Raw genomic sequence first — 16,939 nt, 5'->3', positions numbered from 1 at the left:
AGTAACATTATTATTATTATATTTATATAACAATGAAAAAATTAAAAATATAGTTATATATTTCATATATATGTATCATTTTTGTAATATTATTTCTATAAAAGTTTATCAAGAAAAACAAATACAGTGGTAAATAGACTATATTATAATGGTAATATTATTAAATTGTTTTCTGTCAAAATTTAATACAAGTTACGTAAAAATTTTCCGACCGCGCGGATTTTAAGCGAGCCGGGCGATTTGCAAAATTCGGCCGCTTGCAAAAGCACCGATTTTAAAAATAATTTTCAATAATTAAATGTAATTATATTTTATAATAATTTTTATTTTAAGATAATATAAGTCTTTCTTTAGTCAATGATTGTAAAATAATTTCTTAATTGTTATAAATAAAGGCACTACGCACTAAGAAAAAAAAAAAACAATTATCTCGGCTTCAGTTGGTTGTAAAATTTTTTATTTTTTTATAAATCTTCGTTTTGTCTTCAGCAACAATAATCTGTAAGTTAGAAACTCATAGGATGTGCAGGGCCGCTTCACCTCTAAATGTTTATAACGAAATTTGCCCCCTTATTTTCAAACCTAAAAATTATCTCGGCTTCAGTTGGTCGTAGAAATTTTTTATTTTTTTTATAAATCTTTGTTTCATCTTTAGCAACAATAATCTGTAAGTTAAAAACTCATAGGATGTATAGGGCCGCTTCAGCTCTAAATGTTTATAACGAAATTTGCCCCCTTATTTTCAAACCCAAGAATTAGAGGTTTAAAAATGTTTTACGCATTTATTTACATCAGAATATGAAAATACAACTCTTTAGAAGGAGATTAGATGTTTCACAAACTCTCTACGATTTTTTTTCAAAAAGTTATAGCCTTCGACATTTGACCTCTTGGGATAAACAATTTATGATATCTAAGCAAAAAATTCGTTAATCTGGCTTTACAATTTTTTTTTTATGTTTGGAATTGAAAGATCTTCATTTTAAAGCTTTAAAAAATAAAAAAAAATTATTTGTACAATAAATAATGCAATTGTAAAAAACGGCCATTTTGGACCTTTCGCAGGCTGTTTTGCAATAACCAATTAACCAAATTAAACTTACCGTACCTCAAATTGTAGGTTTTTTAATTTACTACAACTTTCTATTAAAAAGTTTTTCTCTAAAATCAATATCCTAAGCTGCAAAATTAAAAATCATTAAAAATTGCAAATTTAACAAATGAAAATCGCAATAAAAAAAAGCGCACAATATTTTTGGTTACATTTTAGTAGAAGTTATTCCTGGCATCGTCCTTTACAACACCCGATAGGTTTCAAAAATTCCTGAATTATATCCTGAAATCGACCTATTTTTTACCCACAGCCTGGGGTAATTACCTGGATTCATCGGTGAACAATATTCTTCCCCAATCGTCATTATTCCAAACAACATGTTGACAAGCAAAATGCACTCTTTGGCTTCTATGGTGTCAGTGGTCAATAATGGGCCAGGTCGTTTTCGGCAAGTCTTCTTATTATCGTATTTTGGCTGATTCTAAAGTTATAATGATCCAAAAATTCATTTTGTAGAGAAGTACTGGTAACGAAGTGTCAAAAACGGGTCTTGATTAGGAGTTATAACCCTTCTACGGCCTTGACCGGGTCTTCTCGAGCAACAGAAAAAGGTGTTAACAGTCTTGAAAAGTGTCTTTTTTTCTGCCTCCTAAAGTGATGTAAATCCTTCATCCTATTCGTCTATATTATGTCTTTTAAATCTAACCATACTTTATCATAAATAGCAAATGGAACAATGAGTAATTATACTTTTAGGTTCCTCCTTTGAAGAAATACACAATGATGCTAACAGTGATTTGAACTTGGATAAACGCTTCATAGGAGAGGACACTAAAACTGTTGATAATCCATTCACTTGTGAAATTTGCTCCAAACATTATTCATTAAAGTGTAATTTAAAAAGACATATGAAGTCGCATGATGGTAAAGAAGAACGGCGTAATGAAGAAAAACCTTTGGAATGCGAAATTTGTTTGAAACGGTTTCGAACTAATTTTGAAGTAAAATCGCATATGAGAATTCATACTGGAGAAACATTTAAGTGTGCTCTTTGCCCCAAAGAGTATTCCTCAAATTTTACTTTAAAATCACATATGAGACGGCACACAGGAGAAACATTTTCATGTAAAATATGCTTCAAACAATTTATTACAAGTTCTAAATTCAAAGCGCATCTGTTAAAACACAGTGGAGGAAGTAAAGAAAGACGTTTCACATGTGTGATTTGCTCCGAAACATTTTCAACCAATCATAGATTAAAAGTACATTCAAGATGGCACACTGGAGAAACTTATACATGCGAGATTTGCTCCAAACAGTTCGTTGACAGACTTTATTTCAACGTCCATCTGAGATTGCATACGGGTGCAAAACCTTTTCAGTGTGAAATTTGTTCTAAACATTTTTCACACAATTCCTCATTAAAAGTGCATATGAGAACACATACTGGAGAAAAACCCTTCAGCTGTGAAGTTTGCTCCAAAGCGTATGTAAAAAATTCGGATTTAAAGATTCATATGAGAGAGCAACACACTAAAGAAACGCCCTACGAATGTAAAATTTGCCCTAAGAAGTTTGCAACAAGTAGGAGATTAAAAAGTCATATGATAGTGCATATGGAAAAAGGTCCTTTCAAGTGTGAAATTTGCCCGAAACAGTATAAAACAAATAAAGATCTTCAAGTGCATATCAAATTGCACACTGGAGAAGTAACTTTTTCGTGCGAAGTTTGTTCAAAACAATTTTCTACAAATTATACGTTAAAAGTACATATGAGGGTGCATACGAAAGAATTTTTTCCGTGTGAAGTGTGCCCTAAAGAATTTTTAACAAAATCCAAATTAAAAGTACATATGAGAAGGCATACAGATGACAGGCCTTTCTCTTGTGAACTTTGTCCCAAACGATTTGCAGTGAAATATGAGTTAATTGCACACATGAAATGGCACACTAGAGACGTTCTTTATACATGTGAAGTTTGCAACAAACAGTTCGTTACCAAGACAGTCTTAACTAGACATATGAGAAGTCATACGGGGGAAAACCAATTAACTGTCAACACGGATGGAATGGGCATGAAGCGAATTGAATGCGCCCAGAATGAGAGAGCAATAGCCAGGGAAGGAGGAAGATAATCGCCATCTTCCGTAAACAAACAAATTGATAGTGGTAGTCAGGGATGCCAGATTGGGGTATTTTCCTACAATTTTGGAGTAATTTAAAAAAGCGTCTATGGGAATTTTTATAAGCAGAAATTGTTGGGGGATTTTTTGGGGGGAGTGTTATGGAAGATTTTAAGGGGTCATGGGAAATTAAATTTGCGAATGTACATAGAACTGTATATTATACTCTCATGTAATTAAAGACGATAGGACCTATAATTCATTTCCAGGGACCTCTGTTGATAAGTAGTATAATTTTGGTTTACTGTTCTCTAAATTTGACTACTAATTTATTAAAATGCGGAAAACGTTTTAATTTGGGGGATTTGAGCTTAATTTGAGAGAATTTCAGTTTCTAAGGTAGTCCGTTCTTTAACGGTAAAATATTGCAAAACCTCTAAATTTTAAAGAACCGCTTGGATTGACATGAAATTTGGCATACACATAGCTAACAAGTCAAAGAAAAAGTGATATTGTGCCGATATGTGCTTTTGCCGTGGGGGTGGTTTTCACCCCCTCTTGGGGGTGAAAAAATATTCGTCCAAAGAAAGTCAGGAAATCGATAAACTGGCTAATTTTAAGTAACTTTTGTTCTATAGAGTTTTTTTACTAAGTCAATACTTTTCGAGTTATTTGGCAGTGAATATGTTCATTTTTTCAACAAAATAACCACGCTTTTAGACGGTTTTTCGCAAATAACTCAAATAGTAAGTATTTTGTCGAAAAAATATTCTTAGCAAAAATATAGCTTGTAAAAAATTTAAAAAAGTGGTGTATATATCACGTCTCTACACCTAGTAAACGCAGAGTTATAGCTAATGAAAAATAGGTTCATATTCGTCAAATTCCAAATGGAATACTTTAACGTGAAATAACCAAAAATGAAGCACATTTCGGGGAAAACTCATTACAACTTATTTAAAGTGTTTAAAAAAAGCTTCATTTTTGTTTTATAAAAAAAATTCTAGCTTCAAAATTAAACAAGTTACGCTCAAAATAAAGTTTGTCCCTTTTGGTTTTGGTAAAAAAATCGAGAAAATCACCCCCTAATTAGTATCTTAAATGAACTTAATCGTTACGACTTCACAAGTTTCTTGACTCGTGTATATATTGTTTATATGATCTGTAAGTTTCATCGGTTCAAAGTCCTTATTATTGAAAGGGCTGTAGTTAAAAGGGGTTGAACGAGTCACTGATCACGAATGTATGCAAATTTAGAAACACCAAATCTCAATCAAATTTTGTCTAACAGAAAAACAAAAAAATACATGATATTTAGAAAAGCAAATCTAACTTATTTTGTTTTTCGAGATTTTTGGTATATCTAACAGTTTTTAAGTTATTTTGAAAAAAAGCATATTTTTCAAAATTAAAATTTTTAAAAATTTTACTTTGAAACCAAATTTTTTCAAAAATAAGCACTTTAAATCGATGAAACTTACAGATCATTATAAACCCAACAAGTAAAATCATTTGTGGAGCGGTAACGATTAATTTCATTTAAGTTGCTAATTAGGGGGTGGTCTTCCAGATTTTTTTTTGCAAAAACAAAAGGGACCAACTTTATTTTGAGCGTAACTTGCTTAAATTTAAAGCTAGGAACTTTTTGTAAAAACAGAAATAAAGCTTTTTTTAAACACTTTAAAAAAGTTAAAATGGGTTTTTCCCAAGAAGTGCTTAATTTTTTGGATATTTTACGTCGAAATATTCTATTTGAAATTTGGTGAATCTGAATCTATTTTTCGTTGGCTATAACTCTGGTTCTACGAGATCCAGAGACCTAACGCGTACACCATTTTTTTTACTTTTTTATAGGCTATATTTTTGCTAAGAACGTTTTTTTCGACAAAATACTTACTTTTTGAGTTATTTGCGAAAAACCGTCCAAAAATGTGGTTATTTTGTTAAAAATGAACATATTCACTCGCAAATAACTCGGAAAAGTGTTGACTTGGAGAAAAAGCTCTATAGAACAAAAGTTACTTAAAATTAGTCAGTTTACCCATTTCCGGACTTATTTTGGACATATATTTTTTCACCCCCAAGAGGGGGTGAAAGTCACCCCCAGGGCAAAAGCACACATCGGCACAATATCACTTTTTTTCTTTGACATGTAAGCTATGCGTATGCCAAATTTCATGTCAATCCAAGCGGTTCTTTAAAATTTAGAGCAAAAACCGTGAAAGAATGGACTAAGTGGGGGATTTATAAAATCACATCTGGCAACTCTGGTGGTAGTTGTAGCAAATTTTCCCTGGCATGCTCTGTCTCTCTCTAGGACCTCTCACTTGTATGTTGGCCGCAATCTCGCTTCACTATTTGAATGGGACGGGGCCATTCCATCCGTGTTGACAGTTCATTGGGGAAACCCCAATTCAAATGTGAAGTTTGCTTCAAGGATTTCGCACAAAGTTCTATGTTACAAGGACATATGGCTGGTGACACAAGAAAACAATTTTTCAAGTGAAATTTTTTCGAAACTGTTTAAAATGAAGATTTACTGTACATCTGGAAACAGCACACTTCAGAAATTTCATGTAAAAAAAATAAATAGTTTATATTTAATAATTTTTTAAACATGTATGAAAGTAATCATTAATCATAAACAGTGAAGTAAAAGGATCACACATACGTGGATGGTCTCCCACGTGTCCAAGCATCCATACGTTTCCACAGGATGAATCCCAAAAATCATTGCCTAATGGTTATGCAATTCCTCATACAATCCATAATTTCATTCATACAACCGGATTTATTCGTATAACCAGATCTTTTGAAAATAAAAAGAACAGAGCCGAAACTAGGGGTTGGCTCTTATAAAATTTAATGATTGGAATTTTAATAAATAAAAAAAAATGGAATAAAGGTTTTTGACATAAAGTAATTAATATTTTATAAAAAGAAGAAAATATTTCTGCTACACATTTATGTGACATTGATTGTTCTACCTTTATCCTCCATCCCATTCGTCTCTATTCTGTCTTATTAAATATAATCATACTTTATCATAGATAGCAAATGGAAAAATGAGTAATTATACTTTTAGGTTCCTCCTCTAAAGAAGTAAACAATGATGCTAACAGTGATTTGAACTCAGACAAAGATTTCGTAGGAGAGGACACTAAAACTGTTGATATTAATTGGTTCACTTGTGAAATTTGCTCCAAACATTATTCATTAAAGTGTAGTTTAAAAAAACATATGAAGTCGCATGATGGTAAAGAACAACGGCCTAATGATGAAGAAAAACCTTTTGAATGTGATGTTTGTTTTAAACGGTTTAAAACTAATTTAGAAGTGAAATCGCATATGAGAACTCATACTGGAGAAACATTTAAGTGTGAACGTTGCCCCAAAGAGTATCTTTCCAATTCTTCTTTAAAATTGCATATGAGATGGCACACCGAAGAAACTTTTTCATGTAAAATATGCTCCAAACAATTTAAAAGAATTTCCAAATTCAAAGCGCATATGGTAACGCATCGTGGAGGGAAAAGAGAAAGGCGTTTCACATGTGTGATTTGCTCTAAAGCATTTTTAAACAAAGGTAATTTAACACGACATGTAAGATGGCACACTGGAGAAACTTACACGTGCGAGATTTGTTCCAAACAGTTCGTTTACCGTCATTATTTCAACGTCCATCTGAGATTGCATACGGGCGCAAAACCTTTTCAATGTGAAATTTGTTTGAAACATTTTTCACACAAATCAGCAGTAAAAGTACACATGAGAACACATACTGGAGAAAAACCCTTCATTTGTGAAATCTGCTCCAAACCGTATGTAACAAATTCGGATTTAAAGGTTCATATGAGAGAGCAACACACTAAAGAAACGCCCTATGAATGTAAAATTTGCCCTAAGAAGTTTGCATCAAGTAGTAGATTAAAAAGTCATATGATAGTGCATATGGAAAAAGGTCCTTTCAAGTGTGAAATTTGCCCGAAGCAGTATAAAACAAATAAAGATTTTCAAGTGCATATCAAATTGCACACTGGAGAAGTAACTTTTTCATGCGAAGTTTGTTCAAAACAATTTTCTACAAATTCTACGTTAAAAGTACATATGAGGGTGCATACGAAAGAATTTTTTCCGTGTCAAGTGTGCCCTAAACAGTTTTTAACAAAATACAAATTAAAGATACATATGAGTAGGCATACAGATGACAAGCCTTTCCCCTGTGAAATTTGCTCCAAACGATTTGCAGTGAAAAATGAGTTAACTTCACACATGAAATGGCACACTAGAGACGTTCTTTTTACATGTGAAGTTTGCAACAAACAGTTCGTTACCAAGACGGTCTTAACTAGACATATGAGAAGTCATACGGGGGAAAACCAATGAATGTCAACACGGATGGAATGGGCATGAAGCGAATTGAATGCGGCCAGGATGAGAGAGCAATAGCCATGGAAGGAGGGAAGATAATCGCCATCTTCCGTAAACAAACAAATTGATAGTGGTAGTCAGGGTTGCCAGATTGGGGTATTTTCCTACAATTTTGGAGTAATTTAAAAGCGTCTATGGGAATTTTTTTAAGCAGAAATTTTGGGGGGGGGGAGTTATGGAAGATTTTAAGGGGTCATGGGAAATTAAATTTGCGAATGTACACAGAACTGTATTCACACACCCAAACTTATATGGAATCACCATGTATTTCAAAGTAATATTTATTTCTTTTGAAAAAACTTGTTATTGTTGCAAAGATTAGAGGTTTTTATTGAAAATAAACAAATATATAAGGCAATCGAATAGTACAGCCCAGTACGGTATAGATTATTTGCTTGAGTTGCAAGTTGAACGAAAATAGATAAACTAACTTTTGCGTCCAAAAACGAAAATATGCCTCATGTGGGGTTATACAACTTACAACGAGGAAAGATTATTGGTCTTGTGGACAAAATAATGTTCTCAGATGGACATAGCTGCAGAGCTAGGCGTTATACAGGGCGTTCTGTCCAAAACATATGTTAGGTAAAAGGAGCTAGGAAAGCTCAAAATAAATAAGGGAAAGTCGCCAAAATTAATAACGTCTCTCCACGATAGTTTAATTGTCCAATCAGCTGGAAGACACCCAACCATTTCTCACCTGCAGCTCCAAAGGCAGCTTTTGGAAGCTACAGTTGTAACTGTTTCAGTTGAAACGATAAGAAGAAGAGTTCGTGCTAAGAAGTTTACAGCAAGAGACATTTATGGGTTCCCGAGTTATCCAGGCAGCACAAGATTGATCGCCTAAATTGATGTCTTCACCACCAAAACTGGAACATTGGGAATTGACAAAATGTGCTATTTATCTGCAATTTCAAAAGAAGTCAGGATTTAATGTAATCAGATGGAAAATCAGATGACCCACAAAATCGTGTACTTAGAGGTCGAGGAAGACAAGCCAGAACGAAAACTGTCAGATCTGTTCACAAATATCCAAGGGGATGTGTAATGTTCTGGAGAGGAATTGTGATCCGGAAAAAAACTCCTTTAATTTTCATCCAATCAACTTTAACTGCTCACAGGTATGTTGATAACCTGTAGTCAGGCTCTAGAGAGGTGCAACAGGAGAAAATTTAATTTTATTGCATGATAATGGACCTCTACATACCATTAGAGTGACTATGTACATCATTGAAGCAGAATGTACCTATCCCTTGTTTGGAGTGGCCTGCTTGCTCACCCGAGCTTAATCCTATAGAGTATTTGTGGGATATGCTTAAAAGAAAAATTAGAGCTGGCCGGGATAATCCACAAAACACCGCACGGCTAGTACAAGCTGCTCTTAAAGGATGGAGCAACCTACCACAACAAAATGTTGATAATTTGTTTAGGAGCGTGCCCACGCAAACTGAAGCTTGCATAACAACTAGAGGTGATAACACTGACTAGTAAAAGATACAAAAAAATAAATAAATACAAGTTAAACATTATTCGTTTTATATTGAAATTTTGTATGTTATTAACTTTAAAACAACTACTTCTAGTCCAAGCTGTGGGTGAAAAATAGGTCGATTTCAGGATATAATTCAGGAATTTTTGAAACCTATCAGGTGTTGTAAAGGACGATGCCAGGAATAACTTATACTAAAATGTAACCAAAAATTTTGTGCGGTTTTTTATTTATGACGATTTTCATTTGTTAAATTTGCAATTTTTAAAGATTTTTAATTTTGCAGCTTAGGATATTCATTTTAGAGAAAAAGTTTTAAATAGAAAATTGTAGTAAATTAAAAAACCTACAATTTGAGCTATTGCAAGTTTAATTTTGTTAATACGTTATTGCAAAACAGCCTGCGAAAGGTCCAAAATGGCCGTTTTTTGCAATTGCGTTATTTATTGTAAAAATATTTTTTATATATTTTTTAAGGCTTTAAAATGAATATCTTTCAATACTAAACATAAAAAAAATTTTAGTGCCCGATTTGTGAACTTGTTGCTTAGATATTATAATTTGTTTATCCCAAGAGGTCAAATGTCCAAGGCTATAACTTTTTGAAAAAAAAATCGTACAGAGTTAATCCAAGATCCACTCTCCTTCTAAAGACTTATATTTTTATATTCTGATGTAAATACATGCGTATAACATTTTTCAACCTCTTATTTCGGGTTTGAAAATAGGGGGCAAATTTCGTTACAAACATTTAGAACTGAAGACGCCCCTGCACATCCTATGAGTTTCTAACTTGCAGATTATTGTTGCTGAAGCCAAAATAAAGATTCAAAACCAAATAAAAATATTCTACGGCCAACTGAAGCCGAGATAATTGTTTTTGTTTTCTTAAATCGTAGTGACTTTATTTATAACAATTAAGAAATTATTTCACAGTCATTGACTAAAGAAAGACTGATAATATCTTAAAATAAAAATTATTTTGACCGAAAGTTACATTTAATTATTAAAAATGATTTTTAAACTGTAGTGGAGATTTATTTTTCGTTTCGACTGTGATTTATTGTGTCAGTTGCCCTTAGCAACTGGCTAGCAACTTATAATACATTGAATCACGGTTTTCGCTTTATATTTTAAAGCACCGCTTAGATTGACATGAAATTTGGCAAACCCATAGATAATATATGTTAAAGAATAAACATGATATTGGGCCTCTGTGTGCTTTTGTCCTAGGGGTGAGTTTCACCCCTTATAAGGGGTGAAAAAATATATGTATGTTCAAAATAAGTTCGGAAATGGATAAAACGTCTAATTCTAAGCACCTTTTGTTCTATAGAATTTTTTCACCAAGTTAATACCTTTCGAGTTAGTTTCGAGTAAAAACCTTCATTTTTCAACAACAAAAAAGACACGTTTTTAGTCGGTTTTTGACAAATAACTCAAAAAGTAAGTATTTTATTGAAAAAAAGAGTTTTAACAAAAATATAGCAAATTAAAAATTGAAAAAAACGGTGTACGCGTGAAATCTCTAGACCCAGTAAAAACAAAGTTCTAGCTAATGAAAAAGAGGTTCATATCCGTCAAATTTCACAGTGAATTATTTCAACGTGAAATTACCGAAAAATCGTGCACTTTTTGGAGAAAAATCATTACAACTTTTTTAAAGTGTTTAAAAAAAATTTGTATATCTGTTTTAAAAAAAAGTTTATAGCATCAAAAGTAAGCAAGTTACGCTGAAAATAAAGTTGATCTCTTTTTTTGGTCAAAAAACTCGGGAAAGTCACCCCCTAATTAGCATCAAAAATGAAATTAATCAATTTTACTTCAATGTTGTGTTACTCAGGTGTATGTGTCGTTTATGTCTGTAAGTTTCATCGGTTCAAAGTGCTTATTTTTGAAGGGGTAGTAGTTAAAAGGACTTGAACTAGTCAATAATCACGAGTGTATGCAAATTTAGAACAACGATAGCTTAACAAATTTTTGCCTTTAAAAAAAAAGAAAAAAATCCAAAATATTCGTAACAGCAAAAACTATTTTTTTTACTCTTTGTGATTTTTGGTCACATTAATAAATTTAAAGTTATTTAGAAAAAAACACTTTTTTTAAATTAAAAATTAAAACAGATTTACTTAAAAAACAATAAGCAAACAATTTTTTTAAATAAGCCCTTTGCACCGATGATACTTACAGATCATATAAATAATACATGAGCAAAGTAACTTGTGAAGCGGTAATGATTAATTTGATTTAAGATGCTAATTGGGGGTTGACTTTCGAGTTTTTTTACCAAAAAAAAGAGATCAACTTTATTTTCAGAGTAACTTGCTTACTTTTGATCCTATAAACATTTTTTAAAAACAGATATACATATTTTTTTCAATACTTTTCTCCAAAAAGTGCATGATTTTTTTATTATTCCACGTTGAAATAATTCACTTTGAAATTTGACGGATATGAACCTATTTTTCATTAGCTAGAACTTTGTTTATACTGGGTCTAGAGATTTTATGCATACATCATTTTTTTCAATTTTTAATTTTCTATATTTTTGTTACAACCCACTTTTTCAATAAAACACTTATTTTTTGAGTTATTTGTCAAAAACCGCCTAAAAACGTGTTTTTTTTGTTATTGAAAAATTAAGGTATTTACTCGAAAATAACTCGAAAGGTATTAACTTGGTGAAAAAATGCTATAGTACGAAAAGTGCTTAGAATTAGACGTTTTATCCATTTCCGAACTTATTTTGAACATATATTTTTTGAAAATATATGAGGGGTGAAACTCACCCCCAGGACAAAAGCACACAGAGGCCCAATATCATTTTTATTCTTTAACATGTTATCTATGTGTTTGCCAAATTTCATGTCAATCCAAGCGGTGCTTTAAAATTTAAAGCAAAAACCGTGATACAATGTATTATAAGTTGCTAGCCGTTGCTAAGGGCAACCGACACAATAAATCATAGTCGTAACGAAAAATAAATCTCCATTACACGTTAAAAATAATTTTTAATAATTAAATGTAATTTTCGGTTAAAATAATTTTTATTTTAAGATAATATAAGTCTTTCTTTAGTCAATGACTGAAATAATTTCTTAATTGTTATAAATAAAGTCACTACGATTTAAGAAAACAAAAACAATTATCTCGACTTCAGTTGGTCGTAGAAAATTTTTATTTAGTTTTGAATCTTTATTTTGTCTTCAGCAACAATAACCTGCAAGTTAAAAACTCATAGGATGTACAGGGGCGGCTTCAGTTCCAAATGTTTAAAACGAAATTTGCCCCCTTATTTTCAAACCCGAAATAATAGGTTGAAAAATGTTCTACGCATATATTTACATCATAATATGAAAATATAAGTCTTTAGACGGAGAGTGGATCTTGGATTAACTCTGTACGATTTTTTTCAAAAAGTTATAGCCTTGGAAATTTGACCCCTTGGGATAAACAAATTATAATATCTAAACAACAAGTTCATCAATCGGGCACTACAAATTTTTTTTTATGTTTAGTATTAAAAGATCTTCATTTTAAGCCAAAAAAAAATACATAAAAAATATTTTTACAATAAATAAGGCAATTGCAAAAAACGGCCATTTTGGACCTTTGGCAGACTGTTTTGCAATAACGTATTAACGAAATTAAACTTGCCATAGCTCAAATTATAGGTTTTTTAATTTACTACAATTTTCTGCTTAAAAATTTTTCTCTAAAATGAATATCCTAGGCTGCAAACTTAAAAATCTTTAAAAATTGTAAATCTAACAAATGAAAATCGTCATAAATAAAAAACCGCACAAAATTTTTGGTTACATTTTAGTATAAGTTATTCCTGGCATCGTCCTTTACACCACCTGATAGGTTTCAAAAATTCCTGAATTATATCACGTTTTTTCACCCACAGCCTGGGGTATTCCAATTTGTTTGTTAAATACTTTATTTTTTTATTTAATTGTTATGTATTATATAGTTATTAAATTGCTTTAAAATAAATATTGATTGACTTCGTGTGTTCGTTTTTTTAAATTCGCACGGAATAGTAAGAAATATCAGATGATTCCATAAAAGTTTGGGTGTGGGTATTATACTCTCATATAATTAAAGAAGATAGGACCTATGATTTATTTCCAGGGCCCTCTGTTGATAAGTAGTATAATTTTGGTTTACTGTTCTCTAAATTTGACTACTAATTTATTAAAATGCTGAAAACATTTTAATTTGGGGGATTTGAGAGGATTTCAGTTTCTAAGTGGAGGATTTATAAAATCACATCTGGTAACTCTGGTGGTAGTTGTAGCAAATTTTCCCTGGCATGCTCTCTCTCTCTAGGACCGCTCACTTGTATCACAGAATAAAGAACAACTTGTTTTCTATTCTGTGCTTGTATGTTGGCCGCAATCTCGCTTCACTATTTGAATGGGACGGAGCCATTCCATCCGTGTTGACAGTTCATTGGGGAAAACCCTTAGAATATTTATTTTATATTCTAAGGGAAAACCCAATTAGGGATTCCAATGAACTGTCAGTGGTGGCCGGTGGATGGCTAAACTGACATGGCCATAGACATAGTTAAGGGGGGTGGTCATGACGTATCTAATGTTTACATTGAATATTGACAAATTTGTAAAGAATATCCTGTCTGGTTTTGTTTTTTTGTTAATTGTGTAGCGAAATTTGTGAAATTGTGATAGCAAATTAAATATGAAGTGGTTTAAACATTGGATACGCCTATGGATGACAGTTTCGCCATCCAGCAGCCATATTATATCACTTGATTTGGAATGCCTAATTCAAATGTGAAGTTTGCTTCAAGGATTTCGCACAAAGTTACAAGGACGTATGGCTGGTGACACAGAAAACTAATTTTTCAAGTGAAATTTTTTCGAAACTGTTTAAAATGAAGATTTATTGTAAATCTGGAAACAACATTACAGAAATTTTAATGTAAAAAAAATTAAATAGTTTATTATATTTAATAATTTTTTAAACATTTATGAAAGTAATCATAAACAGTGAAGTAAAAGGATCACGCACATACGTGGTGGGATAGATATGTCCCAAAAATAATTGCCTTATGGTTATGCAATTCTTCATACAATCCATAATTTCATTCATACAACCGGATTTCTTCCTACAACCAAATCTTTTGAAAATAAAAAGAACAGAGCCGAAACTAGGGGTTGGCTCTTATAAAATTTAAAGATTGGAATTTTAATAAATAAAAAAAATTGGAATGAAGGTTTTTGATATAAAGTAATTAATATCTTATAAAAGGAAGAAAATAATTTAACAATTATGTAGCCAGTAACTATTTCTGCTACACATTTATGTGACATTGATTGTTCTACCTTTATACTCCATCCCATTGGTCTATATTATGTGTTGTTAAATCTAATTATACTGTATCATTGCAAATGGAAAAATGAGTATTTATACTTTTAGGTTCCTCTGAAGAAATACACAATGGTGCTAACAGTGATTTGAACTCGGATAAACGCTTCGTAGAAGAGGACACAAAAACTGTTGATAATCCATTCACTTGTGAAGTTTGCTCCAAACAGTATTTTTTAGAGCATAATTTAAAAAGACATATAAAGTCGCATGATGGTGAAGATAAACGTCATGATGATGAAGAAAAACCGTTTGCATGTGAAGTTTGTTTCAAACGGTTTAAAACTAATGTTGAAGTGAAATCGCATATGAGAACTCATACTGGAGAAACTTTTAAGTGTGAACTTTGCCCCAGAGAGTATTATTCAAATTCTTACTTAAAATCACATATGAGATGGCACACGGGAGAAACATTTTCATGTAAAATATGCTTCAAACAATTTGTAAGAATTTACAAATTCAAAGCGCATATGATAACGCACAGTGAAGGGAAAACGGAAAGACGTTTCGCATGTGTGATTTGCTCCGAAACATTTTCAACCAGTCATAATTTAGCACGACATTCAAGATGGCACACTGGAGAAACTTACACGTGCGAGATTTGCTCCAAACAGTTCGTTGACCGCCATTATTTCAACGTGCATCTGAGATTGCATACGGGCGCAAAACCTTTTCAGTGTGAAATTTGTTCGAAACATTTTTCACACAATTCCTCATTAAAGGTGCATATGAGAACACATACTGGAGAAAAACCCTTCAGCTGTGAAATCTGCTCCAAACCGTATACAACAAGATCGGATTTAAAGGGTCATATGAAACAGCACACTAAAGAATCGCCTTACGAATGCGAAATTTGCCGTAAGAAGTTTGCATCAAGTAGTAGATTAAAATGCCATATGATGGTGCATATGGAAAAAGGTGCTTTCAAGTGTAGAAGTTGCTCGAAACAGTTTGAAACAGATAAAGATCTTCAATTGCATATCAAATCGCACACTGGAGGAGAAACTTTTTCGTGCGAAGTTTGTTCAAAACAATTTTCTACAAATTATTCGTTGAGATTTCATATGCTAACACATAACGAAGAAAAACCCTTCACATGTGACGTTTGCCTCAAAGGATTTTACAGAAATTCTTCGTTAAACCTGCATATGAGGGTGCATACCAATGAATTTTTCCCGTGTGAAGTGTGCCCTAAACAATTTTTAACAAAATCCAACTTAAAGATACATATGAGAAGGCATACAGGAGACAGGCCTTTCCCCTGTGAAGTTTGCCCCAAACGGTTTGCAAAGAAATCTGAGTTAACTTCACACATGAAATGGCACACTAGGGACGTTCTTTTTACATGTGAAGTTTGCAACAAACAGTTTGTTACCAAGACTGTATTAACTAGACATATTATGAGAATTCACACAGCGGAAAAACCATTCAAATGTGAAATTTGCAATAAACAGTTTGTTACCAACACTGAATTAACTAATCATTTGATAACTCATACGGGGGAAAGACCATTCTCCTGCGAAATTTGCTGCAAACAGTTTATTACCAAAAGATCATTAACCAATCATATGAAAACTCATACGAGGGAAAACCCAATTTAAATGTAAAGTTTGCTTCAAGGATTTCGCACAAGGTTCTATGTTACAAGCACATATGCGGCTGATCACACAGGAAACTAATTCCTTAAGTGAAATTTGCTCGAAACTTTGTATGTCAAAACGATGAGTTACTGCACATCTGAAATCACACACTTGATAAATGTGTACATAAAAATTTAAATAATTAAAACGAGGAAGACGAAAAACCTCAGATACAAAGTCTACTGTAATAATACAATTAAAACTAATTGAAATAAAACAATAAAGAATATTTTAAATCTAAGACTTTTCGTCAAAAGAAGCTGCTTTGGTTGCATCCTAAACCTCCGGCTTTAACCATGATACTATGACAGGAAGCTATGCACACTTGCAATTCTAAATTCAATCGACTGGCGCATGACGTCACTGCGAGACTAAACCAGGGAACTTGTGTGTATCTTATTTTGACGATGAATCATATGGCAACGCTGTTTCATTACTATAAATGAATACCTTGAAACTTGAACTGTTAACGGTGAGTGGCCCTTGATGCCATATGTTGCACTAAAAATTCATAACTAGTTACCTTATGTGAATACGTGGTTTGAAAATGCATAATTTATTATAGAAATATATGAATCTACGATTTGATTGTGTACATTACCAACAAAATAAATAAAGCTATAAGACATAAATTAAATATTATACAAAGCAGGTAAAACGTAAATTTGAAAAATAAACGAAAAGTGTTTCATACTTCAGACTTTATGAATATTATTTATTATTATTTATTTATTTGTGATATTATTGACAATTTTTATGATTTTTCCCTTGCGGATATTATAATTATATCTTTAATATTTTTATT

The 16,939-nt window shown here is 32.1% G+C and overlaps 3 protein-coding genes across 3 annotated transcripts in view; all 3 read left to right on the top strand.

The window, feature by feature from the left end:
* LOC126879244 (gastrula zinc finger protein XlCGF57.1-like) overlaps window positions 1-14,629 on the top strand; it is an 87,580-nt gene extending 72,951 nt beyond the window's left edge. The window contains exon 4 of the transcript XR_007696012.1: window positions 14,546-14,629. The gene's annotated coding sequence lies outside the window, so the exon portion shown is untranslated. The remainder of the gene's footprint in view (window positions 1-14,545) is intronic.
* LOC126878655 (oocyte zinc finger protein XlCOF6-like) lies at window positions 1,484-7,563 on the top strand. The gene is made up of 3 exons (XM_050641498.1): window positions 1,484-1,502; window positions 1,811-3,127; window positions 6,263-7,563. The coding sequence occupies exons 1-3, from the start codon at window positions 1,484-1,486 to the stop codon at window positions 7,561-7,563; spliced, it is 2,637 nt and encodes an 878-aa protein (XP_050497455.1).
* On the top strand, window positions 7,560-16,095 carry LOC126878651 (gastrula zinc finger protein XlCGF57.1-like). The gene is made up of 2 exons (XM_050641493.1): window positions 7,560-7,659; window positions 14,546-16,095. Exons 1-2 carry the CDS (start codon window positions 7,560-7,562, stop codon window positions 16,093-16,095), a joined length of 1,650 nt encoding a protein of 549 aa, XP_050497450.1.
* Window positions 16,096-16,939: the final 844 nt, after the last annotated feature.

The sequence above is a fragment of the Diabrotica virgifera genome, chromosome 1, assembly GCF_917563875.1.
Source record: "Diabrotica virgifera virgifera chromosome 1, PGI_DIABVI_V3a".
Taxonomy (NCBI): domain Eukaryota; kingdom Metazoa; phylum Arthropoda; class Insecta; order Coleoptera; family Chrysomelidae; genus Diabrotica; species Diabrotica virgifera.
The sequence above is the reverse complement of the archived record's forward strand: the minus strand, read 5'-3'. Positions and strand labels throughout refer to the sequence as shown.